Source organism: Myzus persicae, unplaced genomic scaffold (assembly GCF_001856785.1).
Source record: "Myzus persicae strain clone G006 unplaced genomic scaffold, MPER_G0061.0, whole genome shotgun sequence".
Classification (NCBI taxonomy): domain Eukaryota; kingdom Metazoa; phylum Arthropoda; class Insecta; order Hemiptera; family Aphididae; genus Myzus; species Myzus persicae.
Window position 1 is genome coordinate 208,763 of NW_019103894.1, and position 23,436 is coordinate 232,198.

Genomic DNA, 23,436 nt, shown 5'->3' on the forward strand with positions numbered 1-23,436 from the left:
ATAAGTTATAGATCAATTTAATATTTAAAAATCAAACATCAATAAAATCTTATGATGTGCCCTAGATGATATTTTTACCTTTTAAAGCATTGTAATAATAAATAGGTCAATTCACTTTAATATAAAATACAACAACATAAGATTGGTGCTACTGAACGCAAATTTGCTACATTGTACCTACCTACGATTGTAAGACGGAGACACAGTGCGAGTTCTACGTCGACTTAATATTATGACATTCCACTAAAAATCCCCTCGTCGTCATTAGTACCTCTATAGTACTTATATTTGCAAGGACAAAGTATAATAAAAATGAACGCCGAGCGCGTTGGTCAATAACTGACCGATGATGAAAACACCAGTTAAGCGTATTCACTTAAAAACGATCAAATCTGGTATACATATTATGTGAGTCGATAATTTCGATCTCATTTTTTTTCTGTGGCATTTGTTTTCGATCAACATTGCGGTATATGGTATTAAGGTGTGCAACATATATACCGCAGACGCAATAATATATATTATATATATTATACTTATTATAATATTATTTTGTGTACGTTTATTGCACACGTTCGGCGAGCAATAACGCTTCGACAAGACTCACGCGATATCAACAAGACTGTGAAACATGACTAAATTCAATGAAAATCGTTAAGAAATTTCGCAATTTCGTCGAAACTCTGAATGTATAATGTAGGTATATATATATTCATCGATATCAGCGTTGGTATTCTGAAATCGCGGAGACTTCAGCCTCTCACCCTTCACATAAAATTTTCGCTCGTCTGTTGGTTACAAGAGTAATTTTCTGTAAAATATGTACCAACAGTTCGCGTAAAATACTTGTAGACGTGCAAAACTGACTGTGCGCAGAGTCGCGGTTATCGGACAAAAACGCTGGCCGGTTGCCGTTAACCATACGGCTTGTCTAATCGATGCCGTAATTAGGTTATACCATTTACCCGAGCACGATACCATAATATTATACTGTACCAAACCTGTTCCAGTGTTCCTACGTTTTCGTAGTCGAATCGCCAACGCGCGAGCTCGTGTCTCATACTGTCTCGCAGAGGATAACTCCTTTCTTTTGGGACGAATGTCTGAAAAAAAAAAATGGAATAAATAATATTTTGTACCCACATTACAAGTATATATATATATATGTTTATATGAAGCAATGATTGTATAGGTAATATTCGTATAATGCATTACATGTATACAATGTATTAAACACCTATATATATACAACGTGTACATACACACACGCGGTACCCGAATCGCATGCTGCAATTGCAAAAAAATTACGCAATTTTACGCATTCATGCCCACTCACTCATTGACGGTAAGTGGTGGCAATTCACACGGCGGAGTTCGCAAACATTAACCTGGGATTTATGCGTCTCCGTAATAATAATATTATGAACAGAAGAAAAAAAAAATGTTTAAAAAAAATCTAGGAGAGAGTACATAAATAGTAAATGTCTGGGATGCTGACGTCATCTCACGTTGTGTGCCTGTAAGTACTCGATGATAATTATCATGTTACACTATAGTAATATATGTCCAATATTTCGTGTACAAAACAAATTACAATACAAACGCCAATATATAAATTGTGCAATTTCCAAATAACCCAGTGTTGTTGTTTTTTTACACCTATCATTGTGTACGCCCTATTATAGAATTTAGATTTCCCATATAATTTATCGTTGTTTATGAAGGTCGTACGATGTTACTTATATACTATGTAGAAAGATACAGATCTGATTATAAAAATGTATAATTCTTTCGGGAGGGCGAAATCATCAAATGTATTTAAATTTGTAGGTACTATTAAAAATAATTATTCAGTTTGATACGCCATATACAAGAAGTGTCTTTTAGTTCATAATTATTATACAAATAAATCTGATTACTTGATTATAAATGTTATGTATGAAAATATAAGGACGATAGTATAAAAATACTTATTATTAGATATAACATTATTATTGGTATGCCTCATAATAAGTTTACACCAAGCTTCAATCATTTTCAGTAGAAAAATATCTAATATATAATTTGGCATTTCATCAAGTTCATTCAATTACTTCCTTCTTTAATTATTATTAATTAAATTCGGAGCTTTGAAGAGGGGAGTATTGGACGTCAATTAAAGTTTAAAGCTTATAAAACTATTTAGTTCTGAAATACTGAATGATGAAGTTAGTAGTTACTAATGTTTGTTTCTGCTTATATTTACGCAACTTTGCATATCAATTTATAATACTACACAGTTCATACTGAACCATCAGTAAGCCGATTATATTATACACATTTACAAATAGTAATTTACCTAATAACTTAAATTTTAGTAGAAAACAATTATTATTTGCTATAGAAAATGAGTCAACCTCTTGTTTATACTAATTACTCGAAAATGTTAACATCATTATTAATTGGTTTACCGTTACTATTTGTAACTAGCAAAGACTAAAGTAATCGTTAAAATTAAGTTAGAACCTAACGTAATTGTGAATATGTTTATGTAACTTATAAGTATTTATAATTTTCTGTAAGAGTATATTATATTATAATGATATCAATTTATATGCAATTCGTTACCTGAATAAATGTTTCACGAAATGTACCTATTAAATTTATTATACTGTGCTGTGAAATTTTTTTTAACATTTAAAACGATTTTTAATATGAACTTATTGAAAATTAATAAATTATGATTAACCGTTTCCCTGTCATTGGCGCTATGACGCACATATGCACCAATAACAAATTATATTGACAGGCCATTGACACATATTATGTGCGTCTAGTTTAAATTGAAATCTAATGATATTATGACAAAAAAAAATGATAACAACTTATTCGTAATATCACAGAATAATTATTCCGTGGTAGTATTTCTAAAGACTAACTAAGCACAAGAATACAAAGTGTAGGAATTACTAAAGATATTTTAAAAATATTAATATTTTCTAGTTTCTGTGGTGTACCAAAATGTCGTTATCAGATTAAAAAAAGGCTTGACCTTTGAGTGTTCAATAATCTAAAATTGCTTGGCAGGGAAAGGGTTAAAGACTTAAAATAGAATACAATATACAGTAATGAGTTATACGAATGTCGATAAATATGTTTATTATTTATTAGCAGTTTAATGTAATCAATGTTATAATAGAATCTCAATGTACTTCCAGTACAAAGTGGATGTATCAATACTACATTAAAAATACAACCTCATTGCATCTTAATATGATCCGTTGGCGAGTCACCGCCCGATAATAATTTAGCCTTGAGTACAAATTATGAGTAATCAACTGTGGTTTATTTCTCTTTAATTTATATATTAGATACAAATATAGGGGGCGGAGTACCGTACGCCCGACGACTTGATATCCTCGATGACAATAAATTCAGGAATGGGGTTTAACACAATGCGGGATGTGGCGCGTACCACTGCAGTGTCAGGCCCGCTTAAGCAAGTGGCGTTGGCGTATGGCAACAGGGTCCGACCGGGATGCGTGACCTGAGCAGGTGCCTCGGGAGGACTTTGATTTTTAAGCCCTGAAAAGGGCATTTTATGGTTTCCCGTGGTCACTGTACGGGTATCAGCCGTACAGAAGGAAAATGGTTAGCGTAGTTATCTTCAATGTCCACTGCTTGGCCGCTTCACAGCCGATACTTCTGATGCACCGCAGGTGCTCGACTCACAAACGACGAGCACAATCTGTAACACGTCGAGGGCGTTCGTCGGACGTCTGGATTTAAAGATCGTATTCGATTGTTGATTAACCCTGAGAGGTGTTTGTTGACTAAGTTGCCGTCAGTCGGTGAGATATACAACCCGCAATATGCTTTCAATGTTGCTGGTGGTTTATTCGTCTGCGGTACTGGAACGGTTGATGGCACTGGAGCTGGTCGTTTTGTCTATAATGATGCTCGAAGTCGTTGTCTAGAGCAGCTGGAAATGCTTGGACCGCTGCTCATAGATTTCTTCGGCTTCAGTCTTCAGTTTCTTCTTGTCTTATTCGCGTTGTTAAGAGCTTGAATTGTTGGAGAAGAGTCCTCGATATCGGCAAACGGGCTGGTATATATACCCGTTTGTCGATACAGTCTATCTCCTGATTAGCCGGTCGATCTCGTGTTTAACTCGTCATTTGCACATGCTTCTGTAAGGAGTATGTATTCAACGGTGTTGTTTTACATTAGCATGATGTCCTATTTTAGTCAAATCATTTGTTGGCTTTGAGAAAAGCCGTTTTAGTGTGGTTTGTGCCGTTACAAGAAATGCCGTGCACTGTGCAATTCTATGGAGTGGAAAATCGTAAAAAAATGAAAACTGTTCGGATTAATTTCGCTGAAAATTGATTTTTTTAAAAGCCATTACAATTAAGCTTTGTTAACTATTTATTTTTTGTTGAAACACATACATAAAAGACTTTTGCACATTTGGTTTTATGTACCTACCAATCATAATCAGATTTCTACTGTATTAGAGTTATCTGCTTTTGTGATTGCCGTTTAATGGAGTAGCATAGGTATACTGGTGCAGTAAAAGTGTCCAGAGACGTTTTAGTATATCACTTTACGATAAAAAAAATGTATGTATATAATATTTTATCTAATATTATTGTTAAGTTATATTGCTATGCCAACATTATTGCACCATATTACTGCTCATACATAGCGACTACACCGGAAAATATTATAATATAAAGAATAAATATGTATATATATAAAGTATATAAATGTGCGTGTGCTCTGAACACTCGTGATTTCTTTTCAGCTCGACATCGATGATTGAAAGTCGGTATAGGTGTTTGAGTATGGTACACAAAAAAAAAATATGAACAAACATTATTTCCAACAACTCGCATTTCGTAAATACTTAATATATATATTATATAAATATAGGTACGCGTTACATGCCCTCGCACCTATGCGAAATTCTCGGATAAATAAATACGATATGAAGTTGCAGGCCGATGTTTGTTTACGCACTGCCAGATAAGGCATTTCCATGGGGTCCAATATATTATCTGTGGAGAACAGGAGCTGGTGTGCACCCGCCGTCGACGACATAAGGAATAATAATAACCTATTATAATAATATGATTAAATATGAAATATTTAGTTGGAAAATGAAACGAGTCCAACTTTTCGATTAAAAAAATGATATATAATATAATATTATATATTAGATACTACGTATACGTCGATGGACTGTGCACTGTGTGCTCCCATATCGAAATAACTCATAAATCATAATAAATATTATTATATAGTAATCACATTATATAGATAAGGGTATACACTATACACGATGTTATAATATACCTTCGCGTGGGTAAGTACCTGTAGATCAGAGAATATATGACGTTATTTAATCTTGGACAGCGCTTGCAGATTTGTAAATCAAGACCTGACGTCGCTATGCGATTTTCAATAAATCGCAGTCTGTCCGTTTATCGGTGATCGGTGGAGAATGTTATAAATCGTAGTCATGTAGGCTCCTATTTCCGGATGTGCGTCGGATCGAGTCGGAACACATTCCGCAACCATGGTCAGTTCGATAAGCGGCGAAATCGCCTGAAAATTGTCTTCCGGTCGCATTGTGTTACACGATCCGACATGGTTCCTCCGAAATACTCGACGCGACAGACGAAATTATATCATCATAACAGTAGATTACATTGTATAATAATAACAATTTCTCAAAACACTTTATTAAGTAGGTACGTGCCAGCAGGTCTGCCGCGAATTAGGCCTAACTAAAAATATAAATTTAAGGTGAAAAATATGCATTACCTATGGAGTTACGAAATAATTGTCTTTCAAACCCAGAAACTGATAAAAAAAAAAAATTTTAGTTCTTAGTGACAATAATAGTAGGTACTAAAATAGCCTTGGAGTGTATTATATAATACAAACCGCTTCGGAAAACTATTCAAATTAATTTCACATTTTTATAAAACCCTCATGAAACGTACCTACCTATATGTACCTATATCTAAGAAATGAATATAGTTTTCCATCTACAAAATAATGTACACTTACTCAATATTATAATTTATAGTTAGGTACACGCTGTAAATATTATAAATTATTATGCTACACACTTACTAGTAATTCAATGTACCTAAACTGTGTTTATGAGTATAATAATAAATCGATGAAAAATTACATACGGATAATTTATAAATATGTACAATAAAACATCACGACAAACTAGTAAATCGCAGTAACCAGGTCACAGTAAAGTTTTATAACATTATTATACATTTATTATTATTATTAGCAATAGTATAGTAGTAGGGTCGACGATTCAGGATTTTAAAAAAAGTTAGTAATAGTATTAGTAGTAGTAATAGTATTCGTATGAGGTTAACCAACATTTTAGCAACGTAGTGCGTACTCATGTAGTGTTTTCCGCTAGTACACGGTACTGTGTACTCGAGTACTTCTACGAATATGACAAAGTACGGAATTGCGATATACGTAGTTTGTTTCATATATAATTTAATCTGTAAACCAAAATGCCGAAATTTGAAACATTGAATTAAATAAATTAAATTCGGATAAAATATGATCAAAATTACTTTCGAAGAGAATATATATTGACCTTAGAGAACAAAATAGGTACTTGTAAAAAATATTCACGTAAAATCGTTTACAGAATCCCGAAAAATGCGTACATTGTCAAGTCAACCCTTGTGATATAGTACCCGATTTAAAATGTATTAGTATTACAACATATAATATCATCTATAGCTGTTGACGTGCGTGTTTGTCTTCGATGACTGCTTATATACGTGACGTGAAATTGTATAATAATATACAATGAGATAAATTGTCAAGATCAAATTCTTTTATTTGTAGCATATTGGCATCATATTATAGACAAGGTAGATTTTTCCAAACAAAATACTTAAGATAATAGTATACATTATAATATTATATTACACAGTTGATAGTTATATAAGAACATTGTTAAATAACATTGACGAAACGAATTTAACGAACAAATAATTATATTTAAAAAAATAGTGGCAGCTAAAATAGTAAGTACGTAATAGTGCTTACACCATAAATCATAACACGTTTATCCGTCCATGGGCCTATAATGTTAAAATTATAATTAGGTTTTCTTTTTAAATATATGACCCACGGTCCTAACATGCATATTGTATGCCATACATACAGTTTGAGCATATATTTCATACTCTATATTTGGATAATTAATTAAATAAAATTACCTACCTATTGCTTTATTTTCTTTATTAATGCAAATTGCAAGGGAATTGGGTTATGTCCAGAAAATTTAAATAACTCTCATCAACCATAGCCATTAATCAGGTATGGGTAAAATACGATCATGATAAAAACAATTATATACCGAAAAATATTATTTAAAATTATAAAATATAATTAAAGCATTGATAATAACGCGTATATAATATAATATATTCATGAATTATGTTTCATGATTTTTGAACCTCTGATAAAAAGTGTGCATGCATTCTATACCAATATATAGTCTAATTAGTGACTATATCACAATAATATATCTTGATATTTTTTTCGTTTTTGGTCGACCTTCGCTTTAAACCATTTTGGGTTGATCTCAGATTTAAATTTTAAAAAAATTATTATTTTAATTTCATTTATTTATTTTAATACTATGCCTAGGTAATATATAAATATTAAAATATATTATTTGATGAACCTTAATTTACTTAAATATAAATAACAAACTGGGAAATTGTTATATGTATATACGAGTAGATAGTTATTTTATTGCAAATTATACTCCTCTTCTTGTGATAATGGTACTTAGCCGTGCTCTATTATAAAAATATTGCTATAATTAATACATAGGTATTTAATAGTGTAATATAATTATAAAAGGTAACACACTAACGTGCATTTGTAAATTACAATATAAATTATAGTTATAAATAGGTAAATAGTATAGTATATAGATAATAAATGAATTGACCTTCTATGAACTAATAACAAATAAACGTCGAGGAGCCTATAAAAGAAATGGTGTGCTTGGCTACTGCCCTACTGGTAAAAATACATAGGTACATGGTTAAAAACTAGTTGTGCATAATATAGAAAACTGCATACTATCACTTCATATTCAACACATTTTAAAGATAAATGTAATAATAGTTATTAACAAATTCTATATAATTAAATAATATATCTATCTTATTTAAAGCACAATATTAAATATTATAATAATATTCCTATAGACTATAGTCTATAGTATGAGTTTCGACTAACAAATTCAATAGTAAGCTAGATTATAGATTTTTATAATATAGTTAAACTTTTAAAATTCTATTGTTCTAATCATAAACCTTTAGTTGTACCTATAACTAAATACGATATCAAATATTAAACATCACATTTAAAGCTTTTTCATGCGTAATCTGTATGAGATATTGATTGACAATATTAAAAGTATTTTCTATCCATCGCAAATTTAAAGTTGTAGGTATACTACTGAAACTTCAATATTTTGTGTGGCAAAAAAAATCTATATAAGTGTTTGACATCGATATCTTTGTAGGTAGGTAGGTACGTCATATTGATTTAACAGTTTACACCAAGTAAACTTTTTTATTAAAATAAAATATCATATTTAATCATTAAGTAGGTAGATACGATAGGCAGCTAGATATGGCCCAATCCATAATTTCCCCCCAAAATATGCAAAAAAACGTAAACAAAAAATTGAAAAAAAGGTATTTTAAATTCACATCCTGCCTTAATTATTTATATTAGGTATTTTTTCATAATTTAGGTAATCCTACTTTCTTTTCTCTTAATGTCAACCAGTTGTCTAAGTGTATCATTTACATAACAAAAAAAACTTAGGTACATCACCTTAGATATGTAAGTAATGAGTAGGTGAGTCTTATAAGTATATAAAATATAAAAATATAATGATACTTTTTATATATAAATGTCGCCTACTCAATATGCCGATATTTTTATAACGAATGCAGAGTGTACTTATAGTATGTACTTACTGAGTAGTGAGTGATCTTATTATTTTTTTCATCGTGTGATGTGCACAATCCGTTGATAATTCAAGAATTAATCTAACATATCATATTCTTTATGATGACTTTACTGACCGTCATCATTAGCTGGGAGTTTCTGCAATAATTAATAATAGTATATTATTTTGGTATTAAAAGTGAAAACTTAGTATTAAATTATTGTACCCGGGAAATGTGAAATTTGCCTTAAAAATATCCTGCTATCTGCCTATATCGTCTAACTTCGTAGTGGTAGTTTTAACATATACTTTATATGAAGTGTGTTCATGAACTAAACGTGTCAAGTATTGTCTATTTTACAGATGCATATAATTTCATATAGAATCTAATATTCATCAGTTATTATTTTGCTCCTCACAATTGAAAAATATCTAACAAATAATTATTAACTCGATTATCGCCCACTAAGAGAAAATACGACATATAGTGCCCACTGCACACCTACATGTCGTCTCGAATAATCACAGCATGAAATTAATAATGTGATAGTGTACTTTTTGACCTGCAAGGACCTTAATGACATTTCAGAGTATACTCTGCAATTAAATGTCAAAACTATAAACACCTTCGCACTTTAGGTACCTAACAATAGTTTTCGTTATATCACCAAAGCTTAGAAAATACTTGCACTGTTAGATTATCATTTCTTTTTTCAATACCTATGCATTTTTATAAAATGTAAGTATCAATTTAATCAAAATTTGAACTTAAATTTTAAAAATAATGCTTATGTATTTTTTTGATTTTTGAATTTCAGTAAGAATTACTATTATGAGGAATCTTGTATTAATTACTTAAGCCTAAGCTAAACAAATTGGAAATATGCATTTTTATTACAATATAGGTCTCATTTTCATGTTTTAACAATAAGGTGAATATTTAAACTTATGACGCTTATAAAAAAAACCATGCATATGAATTCAGAAATATTAATATTTTTAAAATTCTATAAGAACAACTTATGTGGGATATTACATTTTAAATACTTTTTATCGAACAAAAAACGTTTATCAGCACTTGTTCAAAAAAATTTGAAAATTTGGTTGAGTAGGTAAAATAATAATTTAAGTAACGATGTAATGTAAAACCAATACATTCATCCGTAATCGCTCTATTCAGAATCTTAAATTAAACTCTTCAATTAAGTACTTAAAAGTTGTATTGTCGTTGCAAAATTCAGTAAACACACTAAAAATAAAAAATAAACAATCATCAAAACAAGTATTAAACATATGGTATATAAATAATTAGTACGTGTGTATCTTTTAAGTTTTAACAAAACCAACCCTAAATATAGTCATAAACTCATAACTCAGTGCAAAAAGCGATGATTGTAAGTTTTAGGACAATATAGGTACTCGATTATGTCTTGTACATGATTGACATCACTGCTGTCTTTATAATTGTTGTTGACCTCGACTGAATGTAATTACCACAGAATAATCTATGTTATTACTTATTAGTTATTACCTATAATATAATATCTTACCCATCAGTTTTATCTTCATTTGATGTACATTAATCTCATTTCTCAAGATAAATATTTTTCTACATTTCCATACATAAAATATATATTTATTATAACTAAACATTTACAACATGAATTCACTTTATTAGTTTTAATTTAAACTGCTAGCAATTTTTTTTCCCAAAGTCCCGACAGTGAGTTCCAATATTAAATGTTTTATTATAATTTATTTAAAAAATAATATCAGATTTTTTTACGCTAACAACAATGTAGAAATTAGTTATTTTAAAGCTCTTTAATAATTGTACGTAATAGGTATACCATAAGATATTTTACGTTTTCTGCCATTACAGGTATTAATTCAGAACACAAAATAAATGAATGTATATATGAATAAATGTTTTTGTAATTTAAATTCGTCATATTTTTATGTTTAATTTAATTTTAGGAGCGCAATTATATTAAGTATTGTAATTAAGTATTAATATTTATGTACACGATACTGCAGCCCTCTCTATGATGAAATCAGAAATTGTAAGTCTTATTATTATATGCAATGGGTTTAATCACCATGGATTTATTGTGTTGTACTTACAACATTTTAATATATTTCTAACTTAGTTTATTACATAAGTAATTTTTGATTTTTACAATTTCTGTATAAACAATTGAGACCTTAAGACTAAAATATTATAGTTTTAATATGTATCCATGCTCGTTTTTATACCTTAATCTGCAAATTATAATTACTAAAATAATAAACACATTCCGTAGTCCAAATTTCAAGCATAATATGTTAATTTTTTTTATTTTTTTATGATATAATATAATATAACTAAAAATATTTAGCAGTTTGATAGATTTATGTAACCATTTTCAACCAACATTTCAAAATATTAATATATGTATTATAGCTATAGTAGCTATACATATAAAATGTATTGTATACCTATTATAGCTAATAAATATATGAAATATTTTAAATACTACTCTCTCTTTCTCATTAAAATCACACTATTTTATAAAATGCTCATCAACTATAACAACATTGATAATAAAATACCCTTGTTAAGCGGACGTTACACTGACATTTATTGTCTCCGTCTTACAAGTGTGTAACATAGAACATTTTACGCTCGGCAATTTTAGCTTCCTTTAGTTTGAAAATTAAGGAGTGTTGACCTCTTATAAAAATAAAAAGTAAGATTATTATCTAGGACATCCGTGGGATTTATGATACCATCTTTTAAAGCGAGCTATGGGTATTTTTAAATTTTAAATTGTTCTTACATCTTAAAAAACTCATAACTCGCTTTAAAATTAAAATATAAAGAAAAGCTTATAAAATGCCCTATATATAACTCTGACCTTTAATTTTTATAAGCGGTCATTTCACTCTAATTTTTAAACTAACGGCATGAAACGTGATCTGTTAATCATACAATTAGTTATGTTACGCACTTGTAATAGTCGGAGACTACAAAATATGTCAGTTTAACGTCTTCAATTAATTTGTATGATTTTAAATCCTATAATAATGTTTATCGATTGTTGAAAGTTATAACATTAGAAATCGTTACCCAAAATGATAGCCAACAGTTAAGTACAACTAAAATAAAATCAATTTCACCTAGGTGCCTACCTACTTAAAATTCCAACAACGTCAGATTTTTAGCTATTTGTAGCACAAAATAATGTTTTGAGATTAAGTTCTTATACCTGGATAATTTCTGTAATCAAAGGTATATTTTAACCCACAAATGGAATTATTTAGAAAAAAAAACTTATTGATTCAGTTTTAGAAAGACATTTTTTGTGAAACACTGCGTTCGCCATACCGTTAGTCGTTACTAGATATCAGTGCACAATACAGTAAGTACCTACTGGCTACTACCTATACATATAACTGTAAATTGTACGAATAATTACGAATAACGAATTAATTATCTGCAAGATATTTATTTAAATTGTTTAACCAATATAATAGTTTGTTTACTCATTTACTTTTTTTGAAAAGTGATCCATTATTCTTTCTCTACCTCCTTAAATTAATCGTGTTATTTAATCCTAGCCGTTTTGAGTATAAAATATTTCTATTCAGTATACCTACTATACCTGCATAGATACTTAAATTTCTTCACCTCTGTTTACAAAACAGCTACCATTTAAATAAACAAACAAAACTGTATGGTAAAAATGTATGTATAATTTATATTGTTTTAATTTATAATGACGAATACAGAAAAATTGACAGGCAAATAACCGTACAACTACCTATAAAACAAGTTTGAATAGTCAATTTATTGGACGTGTTAAATATTTAAGAGTTATAACTGAAAGCCATAAACAAATAACTAATAAGGCACTTTGGCATTATGTATACAATATACTATGTAATGTATTATTACAATAATATTCAATATTCGACGTAATTATGGGTTGCATGTTTTTTAGAAAAATCGCATGGCACTATATTGTGTGACATTTGGAGAAGATTTAAAGTTAAAACAATTATTTGCTATCATAATATTAATCTCTTAACATTTCACTAGTTTAAAATTAATTTTTTTTGGTAAAAATACTTCTGTCATATAATATTAAACCAGGCACGAGATATAGTCGAATCCAAATATTCAACAACAAACCTTTTTTCGGTCAAAATATTATGAAGGTGACCTACTACCCTGGACAAAAATCAACTGTATAGCGCTGAGACTGTCAAAATTGAATGTACCCATTAATATCTCTATTATCTATAATCTATATACCTATATATTATATACTATTGTCTACACTCTACGTCTCTACACCACGATTATCTATGATATATATCTACATATGATATACCTTATACCTATTAACCAATTAACCTATAAAGTATAAATTGTAGTTATGAAAATATTATAAATATAACTTGTACTAAAAATGTTTGATAACAAAAATTACAAATTCTACCATTAAAAGAAAACTAACATTGTTGTAAGTTTATTAAATTGCACAACAATTTTTATTTAATTGTTAATAAATAAATATTTTTATTTGTCAACATATTTGACTTATTATTTTGAATACCTAAACCAATATGTATACGCGGTATATGCTTACCTAAAAGTATTATAATTGCATGATTTAGCCAATAGCCAGTATGTTAATGTATACGGTTTTACAACAGTCAACAATGTTTATGATAGAAAGAATGAATATTAATTTTATCATCCTTTACGTCCTTAAACGGCGTTAATCTTTTCTAAGAAATACAATATGCAAAATTAAAATATCTATTCATTTATGATTATTTCCATTACTGCGTACCACCAGAATTATAAAGAAAAACTGAATAGTTCATGAAGATCACCTAGTTGTATTATACTTAATGGTAAATTGTCAATATTATTATCGAGCACGGGTACGAACGAATTAGCGATGTATATTAAAATATTTTAGTATAAACTATAGCACATTATTATAAAAAATATTGGAAAAAAAAATAATACATACAACTTTGTATTGAATCTCAATTCAGTGTAATTTTTCTATAATAGGCACTAAAACATTGATTATTTTTTTTCATTAAGTGTATAATGTATACATAATATATACATATCATAAAATAAATTTTAATACTGTAGGTACCTACAGGTACACCGGCCAACAATTTATGATGTATTATAGGCAGTGCACCATGAGAACATTATCAACTGTCACATTGCATAATGACCTAAGCCATGGCTCGAGACCGTATTTTTTTCTTGACAACTTTCATTTTCTCAAAAAGTATAAATTAATATATATACAAATAAGGGTTAATAATTATACCTATAGATACGTGAATGACATTGTATTTCAATTCTTATTTAATTTATACTGTTCATTTATTTGTTTGGACATTTTATACATACAATTATACATCTATTCGAAATGGTACTTAGGTCAATTGTGTAATAAGTATTAACATATGTATTTTTTTTTTACTTCTATATATATTTGTATATGCTTATTCTAGTTATATGAAATATACATAGTACAAATATAGCGAAATATTACTATACATTTATCTACATTGAGGTATAAAAACCTCTTATGAGTCAACTACCTCTTTCTTACCAATTTTGTTTTTTACCAAAATGTGTTTCTGTTGACGAAAAAAAACCGAATAATGATATAGTAAATCTTCCGAAAATGCGAACGGTTTGAACCGAACCAATAGTTGTAAGGGAAAGAATCAAAGATATGTTATGATATTATTATGGAGCCATTTTACCATCAAAAATGAGATAGGTATCGTATTTCTTCAATGTTCAATTTCCTTCAAATAAAAACAAAAAACAAAACAAATATTGACCATTTGAATAAAAATATATAGTAAAATATAATTTATTTATGTATGATATAGAAATACAATAAATTTAATTTACGATATATTAGTGTTATATTACATACTTATTTATAAGAATACAAATCAAATTATTTGAGTTATAATTCCACTCATTTTGAAAAAAATTAAATGTACCTATAATTTTAATATTTAGACGAAAATTGACATGATTCTGATCTAAAAAAAAGAGATGGAGAACATGGAAAATACCTTTCTTGTTTTGGACAAAAATGATTTCTGCTGTAGGTACCTCATTTGTAGAACAGAAATCTAGGTGTCTCTTCAGACACAAAAAAACAGACTTCATTGTAAAATCAATACATTCATCGATCAGTTCAAAATCTAAAATTAAAATAGTTACAAAATATTTTTACATAATATCGGGTTTCACGCGGTTCGGGCACTGAGTAAAATTTATTCTGTGGTTCTGGTTTCTCGTCGAAACGAGGACAGTGGACACACCGACACTGCGCATCGGCTGTTTTTTACTTGCGCTTCATATTATTCATATTATTATACCAGGTGATTCATAAAGACATTAGACATAAAACACTTTAACACCATTGGTTTAAAAGCTATATAAACGCTTGAAAAATATGGTACCCACTGCCCCGCAAAATGTTGGTCAACAAATATTTATAACTACTGATGTCTAGTGATTCAAAATTGTATTTACATACTCCGAAACACTCCGATTTTGCAATAAAAAATTGAAAATGTCGTTAAAATGAAAAAAATTTAAAGATAATAGTAAAAAAACCAAAATTTTTTTCAAATATGTCTCTTCGTAATGACTTAAAATTAAATGAACAAAAACTAGACAACAATTTTAATAGTTATTCAAATATCAAGAGCTGCTGTTTTCTGATAAAATCCCGATTCGGATTAAAATAATAACAATAATAATGTTATTATACAATCACAATATCATAATACTGCGAGCACCGACGATGTAGCAACAATAATAATACACCCGACGACGGGTTTCGAGTGGACTGGCGGCGGCGGCGGCGGCGGCGGGATTGGGAAACACCAAACGCGAAAAAGACTTATTTCAAAACTGGACTACGAGGATAACGTCATTTTGGTAGAAATACGACGGGTGAGCGTGCGACCCGCCCAATCGGGCCGCGACGACGTCACCGCGCGACGTGCACCGGTCTCTTTAGCGGGCGGATGGTCTGTCGTGACGTCACAAGACCGGCGCCATCGTCCGCAACGTTCAACGACGGTGGTTCGCGTTACCTATTGCCAGCCAACCAACGCCACCGCTCCCCGCTCCACCGTGACCCAGTCAGATGACGACCACCACCGCCGCCCGCCCGAGTGCCCGACGAACAGACGAGAGACGACCAGTGTAGTTGTTGTTGTTTTCATCGGCGTTGTGAGTCTACTGTGGTTGCGGTCCGTGCTCGTTGCCTGTCGTAACGTTTGACGGCCACCGTCGTCGTCGTTGTTTAAATAGTATCATCTTCGTCACCGGCTCGGCGGCTCCGAAGAAATACGATTTATTATGTAGATCACGCGAGTACGAATCCCGTCGTTACTCCCCCATTCGAGTCTTGCGACCGAGCCCACCCGCCCTCGCCCCATTGACGTCGCATTATTAGTTTAATTATTCGTGGCTAGGGGTTGTACAATGTCGAATTTCTACAATAAAGTGAGCTTAGCTTACACCAAACCCATGACCAAACGCATGACTTTGCAAGAGATATCACAAGCCAACCAGTGGATTAACGGTGAGAATGGTAATGATCGACAACGACGTTTGTGCGTACCTAACGGCTAATAAAATATTATAATGTATTAAATGAACACAGTGTTGGCCCATTCAGTAGTCTCCCCATGACCGACTCAAACCGTTTACGGTTGCCTCTATTATGACTTAAAAACAACCACTGTCCTTACAGCATTATAATATTATATCCCTGTATTCCTCGTTGCAGATACGCTGAGCGTCAACTCGTATGGAATGCCTCAGTCTGGTTCCACTGTGTCCCAGAGAGAGAGTTCCAGCTTCTTGCCTGTCACTCAGCCGGCCAGTGCGCCGGCATCACCAGTAGGTTCTCCAGTCTCACAGCTGTTATCAGATTTCTCCAACATCACTCTAGATCCCAACTGGCAGGCCATCAAGTCTACTGTACGCGAACGTAATGCTGCCATGTTTAATAACGACCTCATGGCGGATATATACTTTGTCGTGGGCAATCCAGGTTAGTCTCTCATTGACAATATACGTTCACCTAACACTGTTATACGTCTGTTATTGTTATTATTTCAGGACACACCCAACGTATACCATCACATAAGTACATTTTAGCGACTGGAAGTTCTGTTTTTTATGCCATGTTCTATGGAGGCTTAGCAGACACTAAAGAAGAAATTGAGGTGCCTGATGTTGAGCCAACAGCTTTTCTCACATTACTAAGGTTTGTTTTTTATTATTCTTGCTTATCTGTTTATATTGTTATTTTAAAACTGTTCTTTTCTTTGTTTTTCTAGATATTTATATTGTGATGAAATCCAGTTGGAACCTGACACAGTGCTAGCTACATTGTATGTGGCTAAAAAATATATCGTACCACATTTAGCCAGGGCTTGCGTAAATTACTTGGAGACAAGTCTAACCGCAAAAAATGCTTGTCTGCTCCTCAGTCAATCGCGGTTATTCGAGGAGCCAGAGTTGATGCAGAGATGTTGGGAAGTGATTGATGCACAAGTAACTTTACAAAAAAAAGTGCCAGTTAACTTTTCAATATTGAATCTTAACATTTTTTTTTTTTCTAATACAGGCAGAGATTGCATTACATTCAGATGGCTTTGTTGACATTGATGCTGATACGTTACAGAGTGTATTAGGACGTGAAACCATTAATTGCAAAGAAACCATCCTATGGGAAGCAGCCATGAATTGGGCCACTGCTGAATGTAGCAGACGTGAAATAGAACCAACCCCATCTAATAAACGACAAGTATTAGATTCTGCTCTGTATTTACTCAGATTGCCAGCAATGTCCCTAGAAGAATTTGCTAACGGACCTGCTCAAATGGGCATGTTAACATTAGAAGAAACCGTTGATTTGTTTCTCCACTACACTGCGTCCAACAAACCTCGCTTAACTTATCCAACTAAACCACGAATAGGACTAAAACCTCAGACGTGCCATCGATTCCAGTCCTGTGCTTATCGCAGCAATCAGTGGCGGTATCGAGGTCGTTGCGATAGCATTCAGTTTAGTGTTGATCGCCGTGTATTCATAGTCGGTTTCGGTTTGTACGGTTCGTCAACTGGGGCATCTGATTACACTGTTAAAATCGAACTCAAACGTTTAGGCCGTATTTTAGCTGAAAACAACACAAAATTCTTTTCAGATGGTTCTAGTAACACTTTTCATGTTTATTTTGCACATCCTGTACAAGTAGATCCCGAATTGTTTTATACTGCTTCAGCTATATTAGATGGTGCAGAATTAAGTTATTTTGGCCAAGAAGGACTTAGTGAAATAAATGCTGGTTGTGTGACGTTTCAATTCCAATGCTCTTCGGAAAGTACTAATGGTACTGGAGTTCAAGGAGGGCAGATTCCAGAACTAATATTTTATGGTCCAGTTAGTGAGAACCATTAATACATTTTTAAATTATTTCCAATCCGAATTTAATACTCAAGTATATAAAACTACTAAACTCAATTGAAAATATTTCGTGGAAAAAATGTTGCTCCTGTTCGATATTTTGGATCTCTATTTTACCCAATCACTAAACCACATCTCATATTATAATAACTCAACTAAATCGTTAGGGTATAATTTAACATTCTCGACAGTTAAATTTTGCCTATTTTTAGATGTATTATATAAAATTAATATGTACGTTATGCATTTTTTTCTTTGTTGGTAATTATGAGTAGTATTTCGTTGAAATATCCAAACTAAAATATATTTTTTCATTGTTGTTTTACATGTTAATAATTATATAATAAAATCTCTCACCAAACTCGGCTCACATTGTATTCTATGCATAATGTATGTAGTAGTAACTAGTCCAGGGCTCGGAACTTATGCAATCCTTATTTGTATGATATTAGTATATTTAAAATCTAGTTCGATACAAATGTGTTTGTATTGATAGTCCAGGCCCTATCAATTATATTTCATTATAACTGCTTAACGATACCATCACAGTTATTATATTATTAAAAATATTTAAAATGTAATGTTTCGTTAATACTACTGCTAGCCGTTTTTTTTCTTCATTACAATATGTTTCTATATTATTAGAAAAGTGTAATCTATTGACTATAGAAACATTTCAAAATGTCTGTTTCCTATTTGAGTTATTATTTATATACTATTTAAATTAAAACTTTACCTAGGATTTTTATAATAATTTTTTATCTATTTATTTTGTTCTGAGATATTTTGATTTGGATATTTTGACCTATACTCTGTTCTAAAAGAGAATATAAGTTGAATAATGATGTTGGCCACCTGATTTGCGTGTCGGTGTATAAAATCTCCCACTAACAACCTGTTTTAATGGGTGAGCTGCCGATTTCGACGATCTAAAAATCTCTTGCATGATCTTTGAAAAACATGACTAGAGCAGAGTATGAGAAATTTGGTCTTGGCAATGCACTAGCATCAACTGTATGAGAAAAAGTGATTATTCTCTTTTGAAAAAGAGTATTGAACTATGAACTGATATTATTTGTTAAATATACATATTTTATGACGGAACAGATATGCTTGACTTATTAGACATTACTATTTTTATTTTATAACATTGTTAAGACTATTGTTTAAAATAGGGCATATCTTCTAAATGACCAACTGTATTAATTTACAAGTTTTAAATTCCTTGATATACTGCTTTATTTTCTCTTTTCTGTTTTGTGTTGATAAAAATGTTATGTTTAACATATTATGAATTAAGATCAAACCGTTACTATTTCATTAAATTTACTAACAAAACTGTGTCGCCTTATTGTGTATTATTTTAAATAAAATGTTAATAAGCTCAAGGTGCTTCTACATATATAATTATTATTTAATAATAAATATATTATATAGGTTATATTATATTATGTATAAATAATATGTATATTAAATCAATGGTACATATATATATACCAAACTTTGCATGAATTGTTTTTTTTTTTGTTAGTGCGTTACTAATAGCTTATTCACATGCTTGATAATTGATTACACAAGATGATAATTATTTTCCTTATACAAAACTATTTGGACTTAAACTCTACTTAGTAATTTAGAAATTTATCATACTAATCTCTTAATTACTTACAACTTGATACTAGGTTACCATTAATTGCCTGTTTTATGAGCTTTAGCAATGATATTAAAATAGTATTATGATTGTTTAAGTTAATATGCAACTTTCTCATGTAATTTAAATGGTTTTTATTCTTATAACTTTTAATTGATATGACTATGAATATTTTGGAATGAATATGTATTTTCTCAATTTATACCAGCGTTTTCACCAAATTAATTTTCTAATTTTCTCTAAAAATCACTTAAATAATCATTGAATTGTTAAATAACTTTATTTTTAAGTTAAAACTATAAATGTACTTATATATTATCTTCCTTGAACACCAATCAATCATTTTGATTAGTATTTTATTTCCACAGCTAATTAGTTTTTTTTTATGTTAACTTATCTAGGTATTTCTAGTTTATTTTAGCAATTATTTATTTGGTAGGCTGTGATAGGGGTTTATTTTTATTTTGTGTATTTCATATTTTTAAATAAAACAAACTTTGTAAACATATTTCTAGTTGTTTATTTATTTATATAATCATGTACAGTGAAACCTCGATTATCCGGGGTAATGATGGGGAGGGGGTCACACGGATAAATGAAAATCGCGGTTAATCAAGACTTTTTATAATAATGAAATTTTTTATTTAATTATAATTAGAAATACATAGGTACAATTTTATAATAATGAAATTTTAAAAATGTTGATTCAATTATAATTAGAAATATACATACATCCATAATATTGTATACAACAATTAGTTATTAGGGCTTAAAATATGAAGTTATCAGTCTTTGTTTTTTTTTCGTTTGAAATAATTTTCCTTACTTCACTTCTATAAAATGTTCGATTATAACTACATATATATCTACAGTCCATACTTATTTTTAAATTTTCGGAAGAGTGAGCACGGTTAATCGCAAACACGGATGATTGAGATTCTACTGTACTTTTATTGTTTGATATGTTTAGCCACATAGTGAAATTTTTTTTTTGAAATTAAAAACTATTTTTACATTATCTGTTGTATATAGAAGGCTTGGAGTGTAGTTCATTGAGTAGATCACTGTTACAGTGTTACCATAAAATGCTGTACCATTCACCCCCCCCCCCCTGAAATGTCTTTAAAAAGCCTACCTGGGCATATCAAGTAGCTAGGTACCTAGCTATGATCATAGTTATGCCAGTTATGGAAGTGAAACTCATAATAGTCATAATCCAGTTTTTCCAAACAATGTTGAAACATATGAAGAAAAAATTATTTCATCATTATCATCTACTACTGAAGATTCTATGCAGAGGTATTCAAACTTTTTCATCCCACGGCTCCTTTAAGTCTTCACAAAATGTTGACGGCTCCCAAATTATAAATGACAAAAAAATCAATGTTTATATGGTTGTAATTTATATTTTATTTTTATAATTTATTTACCATATTACATATATAAAATAAATTAAAGCTATATTTTAGCGAATGATTGTTGTAGACAATTCAATGTTTCCCAACCGGTGTGCCTCAATGATATTATAGTAAATGTTTTTCGTAAAAATATTTATTGGTTTTCAATTATACTACACGGCTCCCTTCGACACACCTGGGAGCCACGGTGCATAGTTTGAATATCTCTGATCTGATGTATCAAACAAATTCATTGAATAAAAAGTGAACACAGAGGTAAAAATTAGAAAGTCAAGTTTATAATGATCAACTGTAATATAACCACCAGTTTGAATCAAAATGCATTAGTGACATTAAAAGTTTAAAAATGTTTGCAATTCTGTTATTCGTTTTAATGAAAATGAAGTTCTTAATCCTGTTTGTCCAAATAATAAAGTTGAAATCATTTTTTTTGTTTAATACTGAAGAATTGAGTAATTTATTGACCAATATTAATGATAAACTGTATTCTATTAAATAATAACAAAAAACCTATGAAGTTACATAAAGTATATACTTATATCCTACTATAGACCTGAAGGATTAATTTACTAAATGATATTCATCAGCATGGCATTCAGGATCTAATGCCCTTGCAACGGCAATGCATGTCCTATTATATTAATGGACGTGATATTATTTTGCACTCATACTCAAGAGTCAAGAGTATGCTGGGAAGTCTACAGTGTGCCTCATATCAGTATTGCAAAGGATTAACACTAGCTTAAATTAATGTCGAGCTAGTGTATTAGTTCCAACGTTAAAAAATTGGCATTGTCTGTTCAATGATATTTAGTTTATTATTAGGGTCATGTACAGTTTTAATATTTTTAAATGACTAATTTTTTTTAGACAAAGAAATCAACTGGGAATTTTTTAAATATATCTACATTCATTGGTGGTTCCTTGTAAACTTTCACTGGTGCCTCATGTAGTGATCAGTACTTTGCATGGTTTATTGGTTTGTGCGAAATGATCAGATGTAACTAGCTGCGTAAAGATTTTATTAAAATGCTTATAATTGACGATACAGAAATTAGATATATTTTTTTATTTCTTAATAACCATCAACTAATTATTGTGTCCACTTCAAAAGTAGAGGAAATCTTAGATCAGTTTTCTGACTTAATGAAGAATCCTTATATATACTAATATATATACCTACCCAGATGAAAAACTTTCATTGAGCAGTATTTATAATTCTTTAAGTTTTATATTGGTTATTACTTATTAATAACTAATACAATTTTAAATTATTAATAAAAGTATTTGTTCATAGATATATAACAGTATTGTGTTAATGTACCTGAATAATGGACATTTGATGTGTTCTGTGAACTCCATAAAACACTCAATTTAATTCACCTATGTGTGCTGCTGTTTATTGTAACTCATGGAGCAAGTCTCTAGGAACAGCAGAAAACATGAGTCTTACAACATGTTTAGTGTCGACTGTACGAAACGAAATGGACACTCATCAGCATTCAGCAGCATCTCATATTACATCAGTTTCAATCTGGTAGGTACTAGCAGTGTTTGTTCGTTATTCCTGAATTACAGAGAGGCTAGGATTTTCCAGATTTGGGTTATAAATTATGATCTTCCTAAAAGTCCAAAAGACTATGTGTATGTGAGTAAAATTGTCAGTTCTTTGGGTCGCAAAGTGAAGGTTTAATTCATTTCATCACCACAACTGACAAAACAGCCCAAAAAAATATTGAGATAGCATTTAATGTAAATATGCTTAATTTACCTCAGGATCTAAATCTAACTTTATGTGTATCTAATTTGTAATCC

At 30.4% G+C, this 23,436-nt stretch overlaps 1 protein-coding gene and 1 pseudogene across 4 annotated transcripts in view; both read left to right on the plus strand.

Annotated features, from left to right (window-relative positions):
- LOC111036030 (BTB/POZ domain-containing protein 6-B) overlaps positions 1-19,954 on the plus strand; it is a 32,718-nt gene extending 12,764 nt beyond the window's left edge. The window contains exons 1-5 of one of the 4 annotated variants that reach the window (XM_022317911.1): positions 16,266-16,668; positions 16,867-17,133; positions 17,202-17,349; positions 17,423-17,639; positions 17,713-19,954. In XM_022317911.1, coding sequence (XP_022173603.1) covers positions 16,560-16,668; positions 16,867-17,133; positions 17,202-17,349; positions 17,423-17,639; positions 17,713-18,546 — 1,575 coding nt within the window. In that variant the 5' untranslated portion in view covers positions 16,266-16,559 and the 3' untranslated portion in view covers positions 18,547-19,954. Of the gene's footprint in view, positions 1-16,265; positions 16,691-16,866; positions 17,134-17,201; positions 17,350-17,422; positions 17,640-17,712 lie in introns of those variants that run through there. The other 3 variants (XM_022317912.1, XM_022317913.1, XM_022317910.1) reach the window with 3 other exon arrangements.
- A 1,904-nt stretch (positions 19,955-21,858) lies between these two features.
- On the plus strand, positions 21,859-23,151 carry LOC111036031 (annotated as a pseudogene).
- Positions 23,152-23,436: the final 285 nt, after the last annotated feature.